This window comes from Episyrphus balteatus, chromosome 1, assembly GCF_945859705.1.
Source record: "Episyrphus balteatus chromosome 1, idEpiBalt1.1, whole genome shotgun sequence".
Lineage (NCBI taxonomy): Eukaryota > Metazoa > Arthropoda > Insecta > Diptera > Syrphidae > Episyrphus > Episyrphus balteatus.
In genome coordinates this window covers 42787088-42806798 of record NC_079134.1, presented here as the reverse complement: position 1 = coordinate 42806798, position 19711 = coordinate 42787088, and the positions used below count along the sequence as shown (strand labels likewise).

Sequence of the window (19711 nt, the reverse complement as noted above, 5' to 3'; positions counted from 1 at the left end):
ATGCAAATGTTTTTCTTTTCTTTTGTTTCACTTTTTGTTTTGTGTCTGAGGGTTTCAAAAAAAAAAAAAAAATTAAGTTTACTTATCGGCTTTTTGACATACAAACTGATATAAGTTCACAAAATGTAACTTATTTTGTATACTGAGCTCTTTTTTTAGAATTTCTTTTTTTTTTATTAGTGTTTTTTATCCATTAAAGAAACAAAGAATGAAACGTTTTGACATTAGACTATGACTTTTTTTTTGAAAAAGTACCTAACTCCTGTAGTTGCTGGTTAAATTTATTCACTTTGAACCTGTGTGAGTGTGTGTTTAATTAGCATAACTTTCGATAATTGAAATTAATTAGTGATAGGGGAACGAATATAGAATGTTAGTTAGTTTTTTTTATTTTCTAGACTCTCGATATTACCTACAGCTGCTGGTTCATGGTGTGGCAAGCAGGTTAAACCATTTTTATATGTTTCCATATGCAGGTATGAGGCATAGCTATAGTTTAATGGACTGATAAAAAAAAAACTATCGCTGATATTGCAAAGTTACCACAAACTTGGAAACATAAATTGTAATTACAAACAAAAAATAAAGATAAGAGAATGTAAAAATAATAAATAAAATGGTGGAATGAGCTCTACACAATCACAATCTACAAAACTAATCGCATGGGTAGAAGGTTTTAGTTTGCAATCATAATTATATTTTCTAAACAAACCTACCTACTCAAACTCATGGTATTTTGATGCTTTTAAATGATTTTTAAAATGGCAAAAAAAGTGTAAAAAAAAAGCTAGCATTATAATAGAATTTAAAAAGAATTCAAAGCTTTAGATTAACAAAATTCTTTAAAAAATATTGGATTAAAAACCAGAAAGTCTGGCTTTAAAATTGCATTAACTATAAATTAACTTCATAAACATTTTAGCAAATTTAATTAAGGATGCTGGTTTATGAATGTCAAACGAATCTTCAGTGTTTCAACTAAAAGTTCAATTCCAAAGATGTAAATACCAAAGTTAATTAAAGCAGCTTAAAAACCTATAAAACACCAATCATCTTGTAGATGTACTACAGCTTATAGTTAATATTTTTCCAAAGATGAATGAAATTTGTACTGTAGAGTGTAGATAGGTAATTAAATAAATTATAATTGTACAAAATTTCAATTAATTTCATATTCAAAATTCGGAGATAACGGTAAAAAGATGTTCTTTTCCAACACACGTTATATCTTTTGATCTAGTGCACATACAAATTTGATTTAACTTTAATACGCATGCTGATAACATAACCTTTTATTTGATATATCACACATAACGTTACGTGCTCTACAAGTTACACAATCTTAAATTGAAAAATACCTCAAAACACTGATGGCGATGACCAACTACCAGTGTAGGAAGTACCGTAATCTCAGTCTGGAAATTCGACATGGTTGACTTTAAAAAATTCTAACTTCTCTTGTAGACATCTTTGAAATAAGAATTATACCTCATTATACAAGGTGAAACAATAATCTTTCACATGGTATACAATTTTGTATAGGTTGTCAAACAAAAAAATTGATTTAATAGCATGAGAATATAAAAATAAATGTTTTTTTTGCTTTTTGGATGAAATTTCATCGAGTTTAAAAAATTCTAGCTCTTTTTGTAGATGTCTCATACACCTGATCGATATATACAGGGTGTCCCACAGTCACCGCCCCAAATGAAAACCATGGATTCCTGAGGTAATTTTAAGTCGAAAAACTTAAGAGGTAATTTTCTCGTTTTCGTCCCGTTTTCGAGTTACCACGGTTTCTATGATTTTTGCTCTCTTGTCCTTTAACTGGCCTTATCTTTGCCAAACTACGTTTAATTCCAAATATTTTTATTACAACCAATCAAGAATTTAATACAGTTTTAGTTTTAGACAACCATTTCGCCACTATTTTGCATCAAACACAATTTTCTTCGTTTTTTAAGTTGTTTTTTACACTTTCATATCATTTAAGTCAAAAAAACACGTTAATGAGTATTAATTTTGTATGCTTTTTATTAAAGCCCAGTTTATTTTCATAAAGAAAATAAGTTTTATTTTATAAAAAAAATCTACTGAAAGTAATTAAAAAAAATAAACAAACTGAGTGAATTAAAAAAAAAATAATTTTTAAATAAAAAATTAATTTAGGCCGTGTGCGAATTGCGTTAAAATGTTGGTTAAAATATGACGTTTGGTTAAAATTTGACACTAGCATGGTGAATAAAATGGGTTAAAATTTACCCAGCTGCGGAGCAGGGTAAAATTTGACACTAGTGGTTAAAATTTGACGTTTCTCAAGATAGAAAGATCAAGATAGATTTGAAATTATTTTTGTTATAATGCGTTGATATTTTAAGAAATGTTAAAAGTATTAATACAAAGTACTTCCTCAAATTGATATTCATCTTGAAAAATTGAAAATCTACTAATTGTTTATTTGTTTTTTATTTTTTATATTTCTATTTTGTTGGCAGCTGGTGAACTACGAATTAGTGTTAGAAGACTGAATTAATAAATTTCTTTTTGATCATTATGAAATGGGAATTTATCGATAAAATAAAAAAAAAAGTATGTGAAATTGAGAATTTCTTACATTTTCATACTAGAATATTTAACTTGATATATTTTCAACTGGGTTTTGTTAAAAAAATAGTTAATTGAATATAAGAAAAACCATTTTTGAGGGTAATTTTGTTTTATCTTGAGGGAATTTTATTCAAAGTAGTACCAAGAAAAAAGTCCCATTTAATACATTTTAACCCAATTCGCACAGCAAAAAAATAAATTTGATCCCTTTTTTACCCAAACGTCAAATTTTAATCGTGGTAGAAATTTTAACCAACATTTTAACGCAATTCGCACACGGCCTTAATTGAATTAAAAACTTTTTCTGAGCTATTGTGGTTAAGAAAAGAACAAATAGATGAAGCTCAGAAAAAGTTTTAATTGCGACAGATGCAATTTAAAAGGATACAACCACAGTTTGTAGACATGCATTATTTCACAATTAACTAAACAAGTATAGTAACAAAGAAAACAATAACAAAAATAATAAAAATTATTTAAATTATTTGTGAATAAAAATGTATATTTTTTAATTTTTCGGCATTAAACGTGTAAACAGCGATTTTTGAAAAAGTCTGAAAAAAATGACTTTTTTTACCAAGCTAAATCTCTAAAATTATAACAATTAAAAATCTGAAAAATGTTTACATGATAGCTACACTTATTTAATTTGAGCCTGTAAAGTTTTAAGTTTTTTGAATTTAAGATTGGTCGAACAAGGTCCAAGAGACCCCATGTTATTCCCATAAGAAACTTCAACCGCTTGGCGGCACGGGTTAGAATTAAGTTAGAGACTTGAAACTTGGGGAATATTTTTTTTTTAGTTTATTTCCAACCATATAAGATCCTAGGAGCATAGAAATTCTTATTATTTTAAAATAACGAACACCCTATTGTGCAGCTTGAAATTCATATCATGAAAAGCCACATTTTCTATTTACGAAAAAGTAACATAGATTCCGCAGTTTTGGTCAAATTCAATTTGGTTTATTTTCCAAAAAAAATTTGGTAAAGTTGAAAAAATTGAGAAAAAAAATCACTTTTTCAAGATTTATGGGATAAAAACCTACACTTAATTTGTTTAAACAATAGACTTCTATATATCATTCAAAAGGTCTGGAAATCCTCTTTCCAAAAACATATAACATATTGAGAGTTGTTAGAAAAATGACTGAGATATTGATAGATTACATCGTAAAGTCTGTTAAAATGGTTTTTTGTAAATTAAAAAAAAAAAATGGTGGGTTCCAAAAATATAACAAAAATATTTTTATGCATTATTCGACCATACAAACAGCCTACACTATGTAATTTCTCGGCTGTATTTTTTTTATTTTGTAGCACAGTGTTATTAACAATGACCCAAAGTATATGCAAAACTACGAATAACTCACGAAAAAGTCTCAAATAATACGCTGCGCCCCTTACAACTTACCAAATTAAAAGGCGAATTTAATTTCAAATTAAAGCTAATAATGTCTTTTTTTGAAAACCAGAAATCTTCCAAGCCAAAAATTGGAAGTTAGGTCACGCAGCTTGTTTTAAGGTTAGGAGCGTTTTTCACTTATAACGTTCCCCCAGGTTGGGGGGTGAAATGTCAAGATGTGCCTTGGAAGACCTCTGGTTTTCAAAAAAAAAGACATTATTAGCTTTAATTTGAAATTAAATTCGCCTTTTAATTCGGTAAGTTGTAAGGGGCGCAGCGTATTATTTGAGACTTTTTCGTGATTAATTCGTAGTTTTGCATATACTTTGGGTCATTGTTAATAATCTATAAAGCTTTTTCCAAAACATCGTTTTATATTTAAATGCTAATAACACTTATTTTTATTTTATAGTGAAAAAACTCCTTAACTCATCCACCAAAATACCAAAAAACAAGACTTTATGAAAAAATTCACTTTCATCGTTTCTAACCTTAAAACGGGCTACATGACAAAACTGCCAGACTTTCACCCGTAAGACCTCTGAATTTTGATAGCTGACAATATCACCTTTGATTTGACACCAATATTGTCTTTTAACTCTATGAGATGCACAATGCACTTTACCACGCCAATCGTGCCAGGATGCGAACGGGAAGACCTGTGGTTTTCGTAACTGCTAAGAGCCCTCTTTCACTTCCCATTTGAAATTTTCTTTAGCTCGATGAGTTGAGCGTTTCTGCAGTGGCCGCCCGGTGTCTAAAACGGAATAGTTAAAAAATCCACATATAAAACCACAATTTTTAAGCTCAATTTTTCTCACTTTTTGTTAAACCTAATTAGATCCACCTGAATCCTAATTTGATTTGAGTCTGATCAGTGGCGTAGCTACCGCTGTATCAGCTGTATCCATGTAAAAGGCCCCCGAGATATAGGGGCCCCCAAAAAATTGTGTATTAAAAATTTTCTGATAACCAGTTTTTGTACATTGTGTCTTTGAGATAGATTTTTTTGTGTCTCAAAAAAATAATGTAAGTAACATTTTACAAACCTACGATTATTGTGTTTAAAATAATTATAAATCTTGTTTCCAAACTCCTTCAGAATCAGAATGAACACAATGACTAAGAGAAAGAAAGAATTTTCTTTTGTGAAGTGAGACATGTTTTTAAAAGTAAAAGCAGGAACATAACATGAGTTGGCAGAAGTAATTAAGTAAGAATTTCAAATTCGGAATCGTATTTTAAAGTCAACGCTTACTATTGCCGCCTGGATATTTCGATGGGTCAAAATCAACAATGATTTTAGTGCCTTCGTGACCTGAATATTGTGTTCGACACATTAGAAGCAGATAAACTATTTCCGTTGATTTAATAAAACAAGGATCAACAAAATTGGTAGAAAAAAACCTCCTGTTTTTAATTTTTTTTTTTTGTTTGTCAGTAATTGTAGCTTTTACGATGCGATTTTGTAGCTCAAATCTTTTTGAAATATTTAAGGTTTTATAAATTCAAGTTAGAGGTCAAAAGTAAGCTTTCATAATACAAAAAAAAAACTCAAAATTCTAAAAATTTTTACACCGAGATTAATCGCTTACATCCCCGATTTTGTAGAAAACTATCCGAGCTACAAAATCGATGTTTTAGCATTTCATCTGGATCTCAAATTCAAATTTCTACCAAAACAATTTTTTTTAGTTTCGCATTTTTTGGACTTTGAAAGGTGTCTTTTGAGCTAACTTTTATTAACAAAAACATTTTATGCAACAAATTCTCATTTAACTAGCTACAATTTCTGGGGAAATGTTTTTTTTTTATTCCGCCATAAGGCTAAATTATTGGTTATCGAAGTGTATATTCTTGTTTAAAATTTACCTGAGGTTTGTTGACCCTTCCGGTGAACAGGACAGCTGAAAAATCATTTTTGAAGCCAAAATAAAAAAATATCTCATAACATCTATGGGACATTGATGGTTATCGGACTTATCGATTTTATGCATAAAAGCGAAAAATCTTGATCTTGTTCAGCTATGGAAGATTTAATCAGCGAATTTGCTGAAAGACAAGGAAAGTACTACTTTGAAAAGTTTTGGTGCAATGAAAATTATTGAACTAAGTGTTTTAGTTTAAAAAAAAAGCTTGTTAAGCTGTGTCCAATAGCCCAGTAAGAGTAGATGAAAAATTTTCAAAGAAAGGAACAAATTTGTAACAGGCTGATTTTTGGTATACAGCTTGGTATTAGGATGTTTTTTACAATTTGTGAAAAGTCCTGAAGTTTCCTTTGTCTGCTAGTCCCGTTATAAAGGGTCAAAGCTCACTACATTTTTTATTTCAAAAAACTGTAAGTTTTAGACAAAAATTACGTTCTACAAAATTGTAGCTGAGGTTTTTTTCATAAAAAATTGTCTTATAAAGTTTTCTTTGTATCACCTACCGTTTAGAAATAACAACATGTGAAACTATCCCATGTAATTTGATTAAAATAACAAATGTAAAATATCAAGAAAAACATATGAGAGTTTGGAGTGATATAATTTCTAAACGGTGCGTGATACAAGAAAACTTTATACAGCATTTTTTTGTTAAATAACCTCAGCTACAATTTTGCGCAACATAATTTTTGTCTAAAACCTACCGTTTTAAAAATAAAAAATGCTGTGACCTTTGATTTCTTATAATGGGACTATGGGACAGACGAAACTTCAGGACTTTCCACAGATTGTAAAATACCCTAACACCAAGCTTTATACAAAAAATTAGCCTGTTACAAATTTTTTCCTTGAAAAAATCTATTTCTTCGGGGCTGTAAGTCTGAGATGGAAGGGCCCCCAAAAAAATTTGGATACAGGGCCCCCAAAGGGCTAGCTACGCCACTGAGTCTGATAAGAAAACATATAACTATCTATTTATTGTTTCAATAGTATTGAAGTAGGTAGGTAGTCACCTAAGGACTACCATGTTCTTGACCTACGTTTCAACTTTATACAAAAGTAAAGCTTTTACCTACAAAAATGTTGTTTTTGTCCTTTAAACAAATTTAATTTTTTTTGATAAAAAAAATTTAATAAGGAGAATTTTAAGAAACCGTTTGAGTAGGTACAATTTTCTTTATCTTTCAAGACATTTTTCTGAAGAAAATGTCTACAAAGTCAATATTCTTCCTTCAACTGCTGAATCACTAAAACAAAAAAAATAGCAAATTGTATAGGTATCTAAAGCCGCTGATTACCTGCTATGAACATAGAGCTACTCAATCCTCAAATCTCTTTACGAACAACGATGTGTCATATTCAAAGTAACACCAACAAAACAATCATCACAATTAGCATAATAAACATTTCCAAAGTTCGACTTCGAGACGAAACGAACAAAAAAAAAAACTTTAGAAGATTCTTATCAAAAGTTGTTGTCGCCTTTTGTTTCTATTATTTCTAAATTGCGCGCCAACCGGTCACATTCCGACAATTATTTGTTGTTGTAGGTACCTTCTCGTAGTTCCTAAGATCTCGGATGTGGTTATGGACAAACTTCAAGTACCTACTGTGAATATGAGTATTTCCCAAAAAAAAACAATAACAACTACACTCGTCAAGTAGAGAAGTAGCCTGTCAACTTACAAAAAAAAATAGACAAAAAACCAAACAAAAACAGTGGGAGTAGTTGTTTTTGGTCACTTTACTACTTTTTGTTTTGTTTTGTTAAACAAATAAAGTAGTAAACCCTCTTCTCTCCTCTCCCAACAAATGCCTCTCTTCTAATCTATCAATGTGACAAGTCTGACATCACAATTCATTTGTTTTGCTTAGTTACCGTTATAATAATAAAATTGCATTTAATTTTTATGATCGTAACTGTCAGATTGAATTTTGACACATAACGATTAATTGGATATTGGCGGGGGAAAGGGACAGCAGCTGTAAGTTGGTAGCAAACTCTGATTCATTCAAAAATAATTAAAAAAAAAAAATAGTAAAAAAGTAATAAACTTACTTTTGAGTAATGGTTTCGGATTTGACTGCTTCCTTCTGGACATTATTGCCTCACACTTCTTCTCAACGGATGGAATACCTCCAGTCTACATGTAAAAAAGAGTTGTTGTTTTATGTCCTCTCTCGTTTTATCGTCGAATTTTAAATTCCAAATAAAAAAAACCACTTTTTTTATTCAAGTTGATGATTGACAGGTGTCAAAAACCACAACAAAACACTTTGCAAAATTTGAATAAACAACAACAACAAAATAAACTAAATAAAATCACTCACATTTCTTCTCAAGAGAACACCTCACAAAAATTAAGGTTGTTAGGAAGTTTTCCATAAAAGGAATTCCATAGGGAAATATTTTTTTAATCAAATTTTGTTTAATTCAAATCCAATAAACGGACAATTTGATTTGGGAAAGGAAATTTGTATAAACAAAAATTTCATTTATTTCCGCAATTTTTGCTTCGATCTAGTACAATACAAGAAGACAAGAACGAACCACGACGAACGACAAAATTCTCACGACTGCGGCAATGCGAAGAAATCGAATTGAATGATAGCAAATTGAGTGGAAATCTATTGGAATTTTGGAACACGACTTAAGGATTTTTTTTTTTGTTTGTTCTCTTTTTGACAGTTGTCGTTGTTTTGTTATTTTTGAGTGGGAATGTAATGGAATTGAAAAAACAAAACAACAATGGCGAATTTTTTTTTGTTGTGATAAGAATCAAAACAAAAAAAAATTACCGGAATTTTTTTTGTTTGCGCACACACAAAATTGGGAAATATCGATGAAAAATCTAGATAATTCATTGTACAAAAAGGAATTATTACCTTAAGACTCTTTGGAAGACATTGTTTTGTTGAATTCGATAGTAAAATTCGGATGGATTTGATTGTTTATTAGAAAATAGAAACATTTTTATTTTGTTGATTTTGTATGGAGACAGACAAATCGACGGCTGATGGAAGTGGAAAAAAAAAACAACAAAATTTGGCTGAGTGAAATGTCAAAAATTAGATTGTGAAGTTGGTTGCAATTGGAAAAGAAAGTAATAGATCGATCAATAGTTTGAATAGTGTCTAACAATTTGTGAATCTGGATGATAAGGAAATTTATATTTTTCATGCATTAAAATATACTCAATTTTTGTGGAAAAAAGTCATGAAAATGAAAGATTTTACAAGGAAATGAGAAACTCTATGACCGTTACTTTGTAATTATGCGATATAAGTTAAATAAACGAAAATAAAATACAAAATTTAAATACTCGCATGAAATAACGACAAATTTAAGTTTGAGAGCAACTGTCATGTTCAAAGAATTCATATTGTACTAGATTTATAAGAAAAATAAGTTTCGTAGGATATCTGGAAGATGGCGCTCCTTAAAGAGTCGTTACTTTTTAAAAATAAAGCAAATCTTAAATGAATGACTGGAAGAGTTTATTTAAATTAAAATAAGATCAAATAAGGAGATTTCAGTTGGATTGCAACAGTTTATGGGGAAATAGTTCGTTAGTTTAATACAGGAATTTGACTTTAAAGCTTAAACTTAACTTAAATTGCATTTTTACTCTGAAGTCTATATTATAAGAGGCGATGTTAAGATATTACTATTAAGATATTTACAATTTTTTGACTTATGTCTATGATATCGCTGCAAAACACAATCCCTTAATTTTGTGACTCGGAAATCACATTTAAGTAAAATGCACTACTGGGTCACACAAACTTGCTCTTAGAGTTCAAGTTGCTTAAAGTTTTAAATATTTTATTTTTAAATTTATTAAATGTATATTGTATGAGAAAAATGTAAAATTGTTCTTCAAAGGCAAAAACTAACGTCTTAAATGAGTTTGAGTTTCAAAAAAAAAAAAGCATGCAATTTGATTTCTATTACATATGCATTTAGATGAATTTTTAGAAAAATAAAAATCAAAATCGTTTCTGCCTTTTTTTTTTTAGTGTATTACTTATAAATGATTAAAAAAAAATAAACACCGAAATCCAAAATTAAAAAAAATAAAAATTAATTAATGTTCTTGTTTCGAAAATTAATAAAAAAAAAATCAGAAGAAAAAGGATATTTTTGATGTTGTTACTTGATAGCATATTTTTATGTACTCTGAGCATTTATAGATATTGGAGAAATGAAAAGGCTTTATCTTTTACCATGGTGATTCTGTGATGCTTAATTTTCAAAGGCTGAGGTAAGCTCGCCGGAATCCAAGGTTCGTCCTGAGAGAAGCAATCTTAAAACTCAGTTAGAGTAAAAACACCGAATTCTTTCCAAGTATCAATGTTCTTTATTCATTCAATAGACTAACTACTTTCTTTTTCAGTTATTAAATTATTTATTTCTTTATTTATTAAACAATGTTATATCCTAACATGCTCTGATTAGAAAAGCCCGGTCTTAGGTTGAGTGGGAATTAGCCCAGGCTCAAGATGAGAGGGAATATTCTGGTGCACACCTCCTAGCGAGGGTGAATAGAGCGCTACCTAATAACTCTCGGAGAAAGCCCAGCCTCAAAGTGAGTGGGAATTAATTAAGTCCCTAGTGCACAGCCTCCTAACGAGGGTGAAAGAGTTATATAAAAAAAAAAATAAGAAAAACTTTTATTTAAAAAAATCGGAACAATTGATTAAAATTGGACCTCTGGCACCATAATCAAGTTGCTATTCAACTTTAGTAGCGGCGGGAGAACTACTTCTTTATTGTTTGAAGGTTAACGATTCTCGATTTTCTTTGAAAATTTCACCTCTACTTACCTACATATATTTTTGCTTAGACTAAATGTGAATTGTAAAAACTAAACAATAATTCTGGTACAAAATTACACATTATCATAACTCTTAAATGGGTTGTGGTCAAAATTCTGCCGGGGTCAAAATTCTTTTGTCAAAATTCTGCTTTTAAAATTCTGCTTTACAAAATTCTGCTTTCAAAATTCTGCTTTTCAAAATTCTGTTTTTCAAAATTCTGTTTTTCAAAATTCTGCTTTTCATAATTCTGCTTTTCAAAATTCTGCAAAAAATAATAAAGGGTTTGGAAAATGTTAAAAAGCGCGCGCTTTTAAACACTTTCCAAACCCTTTTTTAATTTTTTGCAGAATTCTGTAAAATCATCTTTTTGATAAATTATCTGCTTATTTGATTACTTACCTACATAATTTGTCATTTTTTAAATGCGAATTAATTTTTGTTTTATAAATTAATAAATTTGAAAATATTAAGAAAAGGTTTTTAATATTTAACATTTCCGAAAATAACTAAAAATTTATTAATTTATCAAATAAAGATGAATATTCAAAAATTTGAATAAGAAAAGGAATATACAACATCGGTTTCAATTAGTATACATATTTTATTTCAAAGAAAGTCAGTATATGCATTTCAAAAAATATTTGCGACACTTAAATAAAAAAATTTAGGAAAGTACCAATGTTGAATTACATTAATGAGGTGTATTTTTCCTTAGCCAGCGCATATATGCTATAAAAAAAAAACAGAATTAGCAGAATTTTTTTTTTTCAAATATAATACTGGCAGAATTTTGAAAAGCAGAATTTTAAAAAGCAGAATTTTGAAAAACAGAATAGAAAAAAAGCAGAGTTTTGAAAAACAGAATTTTCGCTGAAAAAGCAGAATTTTTAAAAGCAGAATTTTGAAGCCAGAATTTTGACCCGATCCCCTCTTAAATATAAGATGTTGTTGTTGTTGCTGTTGATGGTGTGGTGATGGTTGGTACGCTTTATAGTCCGGGCGGTACGGTTTCTTGAATTTTATAGTCCGGGCGTACAGTTGCAAAAGGTAATAGTGGTAATAGGACAGGTAAATAGTCCGGGTGGTATGGTTGACTGGTGTGTATAGTCCGGGGGTGGGGGTTATGGAGAGAATATGTAACGCTTCGTTACAATTCGTGGGCGTGAAATTTAATTCTGATAAAATTGGATGAAATATGGACACTCAGTCTACTGATTTTTTTTTTTTTTTTAATTTGGAACAATTTTTCTTTTACAAATCTTTAAACAAGTATTGATTTGCTCTAGTTTAATTAAACGCATTTTGGTTCAAACTTGTTTGTTTTTGGTAATTCCCTAAAGGGGAGATTGAAACATTTTTATATTGTGAATATACTTTTTCGAAAATGATACTAACAATTTGTATTAAACTTTCTGTATACTTTCGAAAATAAGGCTTTAAAATAGACAACAGTTAAAATTTTTGAACAATTACACTGTTAAAAAAATACTCGTTTTTTTTCTAAACCACATGTCTTATACATCATTAATACTAACTTGTCATAAAACCGTTTACTCTCTCTCTTTAAAGTAAATAGCTTAACCGATTTCCCCGAAGCAATAAAGTAGTAGATATTAATATTAAATTTTCGAAAACCTTATTTTTTTATCTCTTAACAAAATTAAATTTTTTTTTTTTTTTTTTAAATGGGTCGATGAATTTTCTATTAAATTTATTTTAGTATTAATTTCTTAAGAATGGCAAACCAATCTATTTTTGAAAAAATATATGAAAATGGGAGAATTTAGAACCGAAACAGTTTATTTGACTATCCAAATCAAAATGGTGTTCTTCAAAGAAGAATGAAACGATGGATCTTATAACTTAAATAGCATAATAGCGTTTTACTAGAGTACCTACCACTATTTCTTACAGTTTGTCGCTTACATTTTAGCTTCGTTGAAAAATAACAATTTTTGCTGAAACCAATAGTCTTCCTTCAATTCCTATTGAAAATAAACCCGCCGAGCCTTCTCAAAATTAAAAGTCCATTTTTTAGGCGTTTCTTTTTACTTCTTACTCTTGTACATTTTTAAAAGAAGAAGAAGATCATATCTTATTGCATTAAGCATTAGAAAATACTCAAAAATAATGTGTCATAAGCCCAGATTGCATGAACACAAATTTCCAGCTTGATCAACCGGTTTCTCTTCCTATACTGAAAAAAAGGGAATTGTGATTTTGGGGGTGATTGATCCTGCTGAATTTTGCTTCGATTCCAGACATTAAAAAATTCATGAAATAATTAATTTTTCTAATTATTTTTTTTGTCAGTCCTATAACGTTAATATATGATACAAATAAATATAAAATAGAATACGTATACGCCGTAGTGCACGAAAAACATTTCTTTTTTTTTATGAAAACAATTAAACACATAACTCTATTAATTAAAGTTTAGATACATCACAATTATTTTAAATTTAACAGAATGAAATAAAATATACCTTATTCTCAAACATTATACATATTCCATCGTTAGACGTGAATGTAATAAATTTCATGCGGGACTAAAATATTCAAGAAAAAAAATGCATAACAGAAATCCTTTTGTTTTATTACCCAGCATTCAACAAGGAATAAAAAAAATGTATCCTTTTACCACAATTCTCCATTAAAATTCGTTCAAGAATGAAAAAATCGTAATTAAGGAAATTAAATGCAAAAGAGGAAGGAATACTTTTTACCGTCGTCCGCGTGTATATACCTTTTTCTAGTGTGTAAAATAGTACAAGGAATATTTTTATTCGACCACATAAATATTATTGTACTGGACATTTGGAAATTATATTTAGAAAAATAAAAAAATACAAACGACCTTACTACTGCATATGTATAAAAAAAATGAAAAAGGTTAGCAATACTGTAGTACCGCGCATAGATTTTCCATATCCGTGACAGTTACGGAAATAAAGTCTCCGGTAGAGAAAAAGGTTTTATACGTACACGAAACTAATCCTCTCTTTGAAATGTGTGATATTCGTATTTGGAATATATTTCTCTATTTTATTTAAAAGGAAGAACATCCTGAGTTCAAATATATTTTGTACAAAGATAAATATTCTAATATAGGCAAGTCCGAATATATTTTGTGGTTGTCGAATTAAATAAGCTTTTAGATATTCGTTTTACCTTTGCAAAAAAAAATATGCAAAAATGTGCAGGACTGAGTTGTAGCTTCTTGTTTTTTAAGGCTTATCCAGGATTTTTTGAAGTATCCTGATATTTTCGTTTTTACATAAAAAGCACAAACTAGTTTTTTGTTTCTGCTAAATGTATTGTAACGCAAATATTTCGATAACAATTAATCATATGGCATTATATCCCAGGTAACAATTTAACTTGTATAACGTTCAATGCAAATTTTTTTTTTACTTTTGACTCATTTTGGCACACTTACCGAATTTCCTCAAGACCGTCCTCCACAGGCAATCCACAAGCTGTAAAACGACATTATGGATTTCTTTTTACAAAACAACGAAACATTTAAGCGAGGCTATAGCTTCGCTAATTAAACTATCACTTGCATTGCATCTTATAATAAAGCGTTATAGAGGTTGTTATCAGAAGTTGAATTTATGAATAAAAAAAAAAGATATTATTAAATTTTATTTTTTTTTTTTAAATTTATTTCTTCTTCTTTTTTTGGCCATTCCAATGTTTTTTCTGCTGTTCTGCAATGAGAGAATTTTATTTTACAGATCCTACCCAAGTAACAATTTAGCTGTCATAAAGGTCAATGCAAGCTATTTTTTGGCTTTCATAACAAGAAAGGCAGGTCTTATGCACATCATTTTGGCGCATTTTACCGAAATTGCATAGGACTTTCCTTCACAGGTAATCCACAAGCTAATAGCTTGTGACAAACAGCTTAAAATGGCCTTACGGAGGTCTTCCTGTAGAGGGTTTATCTAATGCACAAACCGGATTACTTGCGTAGGATGTTATAATAAGGCCTTATAGAAGTTGTTGTAGGTGTTGTAGAAAATGTTGAATTTATGAATAAAAAAAAAGAATTAATTGAATTTTATTTCATTTTTTTTTACTTTCTTTTGGTTTTTTCTGTTTTGCATTTTCTAGATATTATTTTATTTATTTTAATTTTTTCCTATTTTAGTTCTTTTCCTTTTTTGGAAATTCCACTGCTTTTTTAGTTGTTCTGAAATGATGAGAATATTATTTTAATTGAAAAAGAACACATTTTATTAATTTTACAATTCACATATGGACCGGCCAGGAATCGATCCCACGTACCTCTGCATACCAAGCCAGCACCTTACCAGTAGACCCATGCTCGAATATTAAAGATGAGTGGAAAATTGGGAGTTCATTGAAACCTCACATTGAAATGCAATGTTTTTTCTAATGCGTTACAAGCATTGCATATCTGCAGGATAAAAACTTTGCATACTTACAGGTGAAAACATTGCATACTTACAAGAACCTCATGGAACAGGTCTTATAGAGGCCTTCTGTCACTTGAAAATACAAGGCTTCTTTAGAACTGTTCAAACAGGTCTTATAAAGGTCTTCTTTAACTGATGTTTACAAGGCTTCTTCTTAACACTTCTAGATAGCCTTAAGGAGACCTCCTTTCTTTCCAAAATGGATGACTTGCGTAAGTAAGCCTTAAACTAAACGTATACAAACTATAGCTTGTCGAATCGAACAAAATGGACCTTATGCAAGTAAAATTGTTACTTGGGTATAGAGGCCTTCTGTCACTTGAAAATACGAGGCTCCCTTAGAACGGTTCAAAAAGGTCTTAAAAAAGCCTTCTTTAACTAAAATTTACAAGGCTCCCTCTTAACACTTCTGGGAAGTCTTAAGGAGACATTCTTTCTTTCCAAAATGGTTGACTTCCGTAACCAAGCCTAAACTAAACCTATTCAAAATCAGAAAAATTGGACCCTATGCAAGCCAAATTGTTACTTGTGATGATGATAGAAAATGCCCTAAAAGTAGGCAAAAGCAGAATAACGCCGAATTTCTACCTTAACGAGAAATACACCTTAACGAGAAATACAAAAATGTGTACCTTAACAACTGATTCCGATTTTAAATTTAATTTAAAATTACCTATTTGATAAAAAATTAAAAAATTGTTGAATTATATCAAAAATCAAATACTTTCTCGTATATGTAGGTACAAAATAATTACATATCGTTCAAAAGTGCCCCATCTCTTAAAACTCTTGATTTGTGCCGATATTTCATGGACATAAAATTTTGATTTCTCCAAAAGTTACCTTTAATCGATATAAAAACAAAAAAGATTAATGAAAGGAAGAAAAAAGAAACGAAAAGAATCAAACTTGTATTTTTTTAACGCTCCTACATTTTTTTTAATGATGCAAATTTTATCGTGTATTGCATCATTTAAGTTGAAAAATTTACAGATGCTTTTAATCCATCTAAACCTAAATCGAATTAATATCTTTGGAATATCTTTAGCTTTTTGCGCATTATTTTTTAAGTTTATATACATTTTTTTTAAGTCTCATTCATACCTAGATTTACATTTGGACAATGCAAATTTATAGACCTGACGTTTATAATACAAGATAATTGTCAGAATTTTTTGCAATAAAAAATTGTAAAATTCAACTTTTTTTTTGTATAATACAATCGATTCATATTTATCAAAGAAAGGTGTTCAACGAATTAAGTCAAACATTTCGTTAAGACAACCCATAAATAAATGAAATGACGTTGTTGGTATAAATTGCTATTTTTTCACCTGTCAATCCAAAACTCGTATAGGTGTGAGAAATTAATAAATTGACAGACAATAGGTAAATAACTTAAAATCTAAATTGTAGTACAGTTATGGTTTTATATTTGTTTCTATTCTATTTTTGAAGCGTTATAGAAATTTTGCATACGAAAAAACAAAATAAAAAATATAAATTGTTTTCTAAAATGCGTGACTAATTAGAGGTGTGAATATGCAAATTATAGTTAATGAATTATTATGAGTTTTTAGAGGTTAAATGAAGAAATTCGATAGAATTAATTTTTGGTTGAAAACTTGTCGAAAGGTGTGTCATTCATAACAAAACACTGAATAGGGTAAGAGTTTTGTAGTTGATTTACTTGCACTTTCAAATAAATCTAATAGTCCAAGCGGCGACCGTCGAGTTACTTAGCTCATAAGGTTAGAGGTTAAAATTGGTGTCAAATTAAAGATAAGTTGATACTGAAAATAAAAAAATAGGGTTGCCACTTCTAAAATGGGAACTTCCATGTGGCAACCCTATTTGAAAGGAAAAATTGTCACATAACTAATACATTCATATCTTTGTTATTTGGCCAGATAAATTTTTTTTTTAAATGCCAAACGAAAGTCAAAAGCTAAACTATACGCCATATTTTAGATAATACTCCCTTCTATCTAAAAAATGTCTGGTGCCACCTCGCAAATGCAGACAAGTACTCGGCAACCCTATCCAAATGCTATAAGTAATTATCAACTATCTGAATGCTACAAGAACCAGCGATAGTTGAGTAACTAAAGCTCAAAAATTGGCAATATTAGGGAACCCGGCCGAACAGCTTAGATTTTAATGATCTTTTTTTTTTCAAACGTCGGTAATTAATAATATTTTAAAGTCTATAGATTAAAAATTGCCGGTGTTGCTGTTTTGACTTATTAAATGTAATTGAAGATTTTTGTGAACAAAAATTTTTTTTTTCAAAATTTTTCTTAAATTTCATAAATTTATTGATGCCAAAAGATTGTCTAGGAAATTCAAGGAAAAAAAATATATGGGAGTGAGGGACAACATTCCATCGTTCAGACGATAGATGCAATTTTCTTATTAATTGACTTCAAACACAAAAAAAAATATTTGAACACAACGGCAACACCTACAATATTTAAAAATACATTTTTAAAAAGCTAAAAGCTTAGTCACATTTGTAAAATTAAAATTAAGTAAATTGAATGAAGGGCTTTTGAAAGAATGGTAATTGAACTCAGATTTTGAAAAAAAAAAAATTATTGACAAAATTTTAACATGTCGTTTTTAAAACTTTTTCGTAATATAAAATGCATTTATTTTCAAATTTTTTTGGCCACATTTATTATGATTTGAAATTATAAAATGAAATGTCAATATGTATTACGGTTTATGAAAAAAATTAAAAAGTATTTCATTTTCGAAGAACTTTTTTTAATAAAAGTTTTGAAAAAAAATTTCACTTACTTTTTTTTAAAGTTCAACTAGATGTTGATAAAATTATTTTTTATTCATTTAATAATGTTGAAAGCAAAAATTTAAAAGTAGCAAAAATTTAAATAGCAAAAATTTAAAGTTCTTATTTACCAAAGTCTTTGAGAAAATTAATTATTTCAATGCAAAAATTCAGTTTATATAAAAAAAAAACCATTGAAATTGAAGTACCTTTTCTGCTACGGAATTCAACTGATAATATTTATGGCCAAAAATTCATATTTTATTAGAAAAAGTTTGGAAAAAAGTCATAGGTAATAACATTTTTTTTTAAATTCTGAGTTTGAGGACCATTTTTTCAAAAACTCTTGATTAAATTTAGCGGATTTAAATTAAGAGAGATAAGAATAAGCTTCTGGCTTTTTAGAAATGTATTTTAAAATATTGTAGGTGTTGCCGTTGTTTTCAAAATATTTTTTTTTTGTGTTTGAAGTCAGATTATGAGAAAATTGCATTTATCGCTTAAAAGATGGAAGATTGTTCCTTACTCCCTTATATTTTTGTTTCTTAAATTACCTAGAGAATCTTTTGCTATTATATGTTTTATGAAATTTAAGCAAAAAAAAATGGTTTTGTTCAAAAAAAATGTAATTTTGATTTTAAAAAACAATACAGCAATATCGTTAATTTTTAATCTATAGACTCTAAAGTATTTTTAATTACCAACGTTTGAAAAAAAAATCGTCAAAATCAGAGCTGTGCAGCCGGGTTCCCTAATAATTTCCTTAGTTACTCTACTACGAGTAGATACAGAAAAATAGAAAAATCAAGTTTCAACTTTGTTCTGGTGGGAGAGTTTTAACACGTCCGATCCGAAATTTAAGTACGGCCTTAGCACTCGGAACACTTAAAAGGAACTAAAAAGATCAAGTGCTAATGCCACTAAAGTTCGGTTGACCCTATAGCAGTCTGAGAGAGAGCCAAGATAAAACCAAAAAGGCCATAATCCCGCCAACCATTCCCTAACCATATGGTCCTGCCAACAAGTACCTACCTACCAATTACAGAAGGACAGAAAGAATGCCACTACTGGCGACAAATCTTTAGAACTCGCTCAGCTAAGATGACTAGATTTCCAGCCGTTCCTGTTTTAGTACAGGTAAAATAGGCATTTAAAAGAAAAAAAATTGTTACACTCATGAAACTTGGCAAAAAGTTTGCTTTTGGAATAAGAATCAAGTACAAAAAAAGTCTATAAAAAAAGTTGGGTGGAAGGGTGGTTTTTCGCGGACAAGAGGGAGGGGGTGAAGGTCCTATAAAGGGCGTTTTTTTGATGGGTTAAGTTGTGTGTGAGAAAGGTATCATAACAGCTGACTTAAATTTTATTAATTTTTAAAACTTGGTGTAAATGTTTTGGTTGGTATAAGAATTAAGAATCTATAAAGTGTACAAAATTCTTTTGAGTAAAAGGGTGTTTTTTTTAAGAAATGATGAAATTCGGAATTAATAGCACAAAAACTAGGAAAAAATTAATACACCAATAAAATTTGGTAAAAATGTTTCATTTATAACAGAAACCAAGAACCCTAAAAGTCTATAAAAATATTTTAGGTTAAAGGGTGTTTTTTTGGGAAAATAGGGAAAATCCGCGAAAAGTCCCATAAAATCAATGGTATAAAAATATGTTATCTTTCCCATAGGAATTACGAATAAAACACATTTATAAATTTTTTTGA

At 29.3% G+C, this 19711-nt stretch overlaps 1 protein-coding gene across 4 annotated transcripts in view; it reads right to left on the bottom strand.

The window, feature by feature from the left end:
* The window catches only part of LOC129905806 (zinc finger protein ush), a 274373-nt gene that overhangs the window by 199410 nt on the left and 55252 nt on the right, over nt 1–19711 (bottom strand). For 2 of the 4 annotated variants that reach the window (XM_055981391.1, XM_055981394.1), the window contains exon 1: nt 8000–8265. The exons of 1 other annotated variant lie outside the window; for it this stretch is intronic. Coding sequence is in view for 2 of the 3 variants with exons in the window: in XM_055981394.1 (XP_055837369.1) it covers nt 8000–8042 (43 nt within the window). In the remaining variant the exon portion in view is untranslated. Of the gene's footprint in view, nt 1–7999; nt 8266–8826; nt 8959–19711 lie in introns of those variants that run through there. One more of the 4 variants, XM_055981389.1, reaches the window with a different exon arrangement.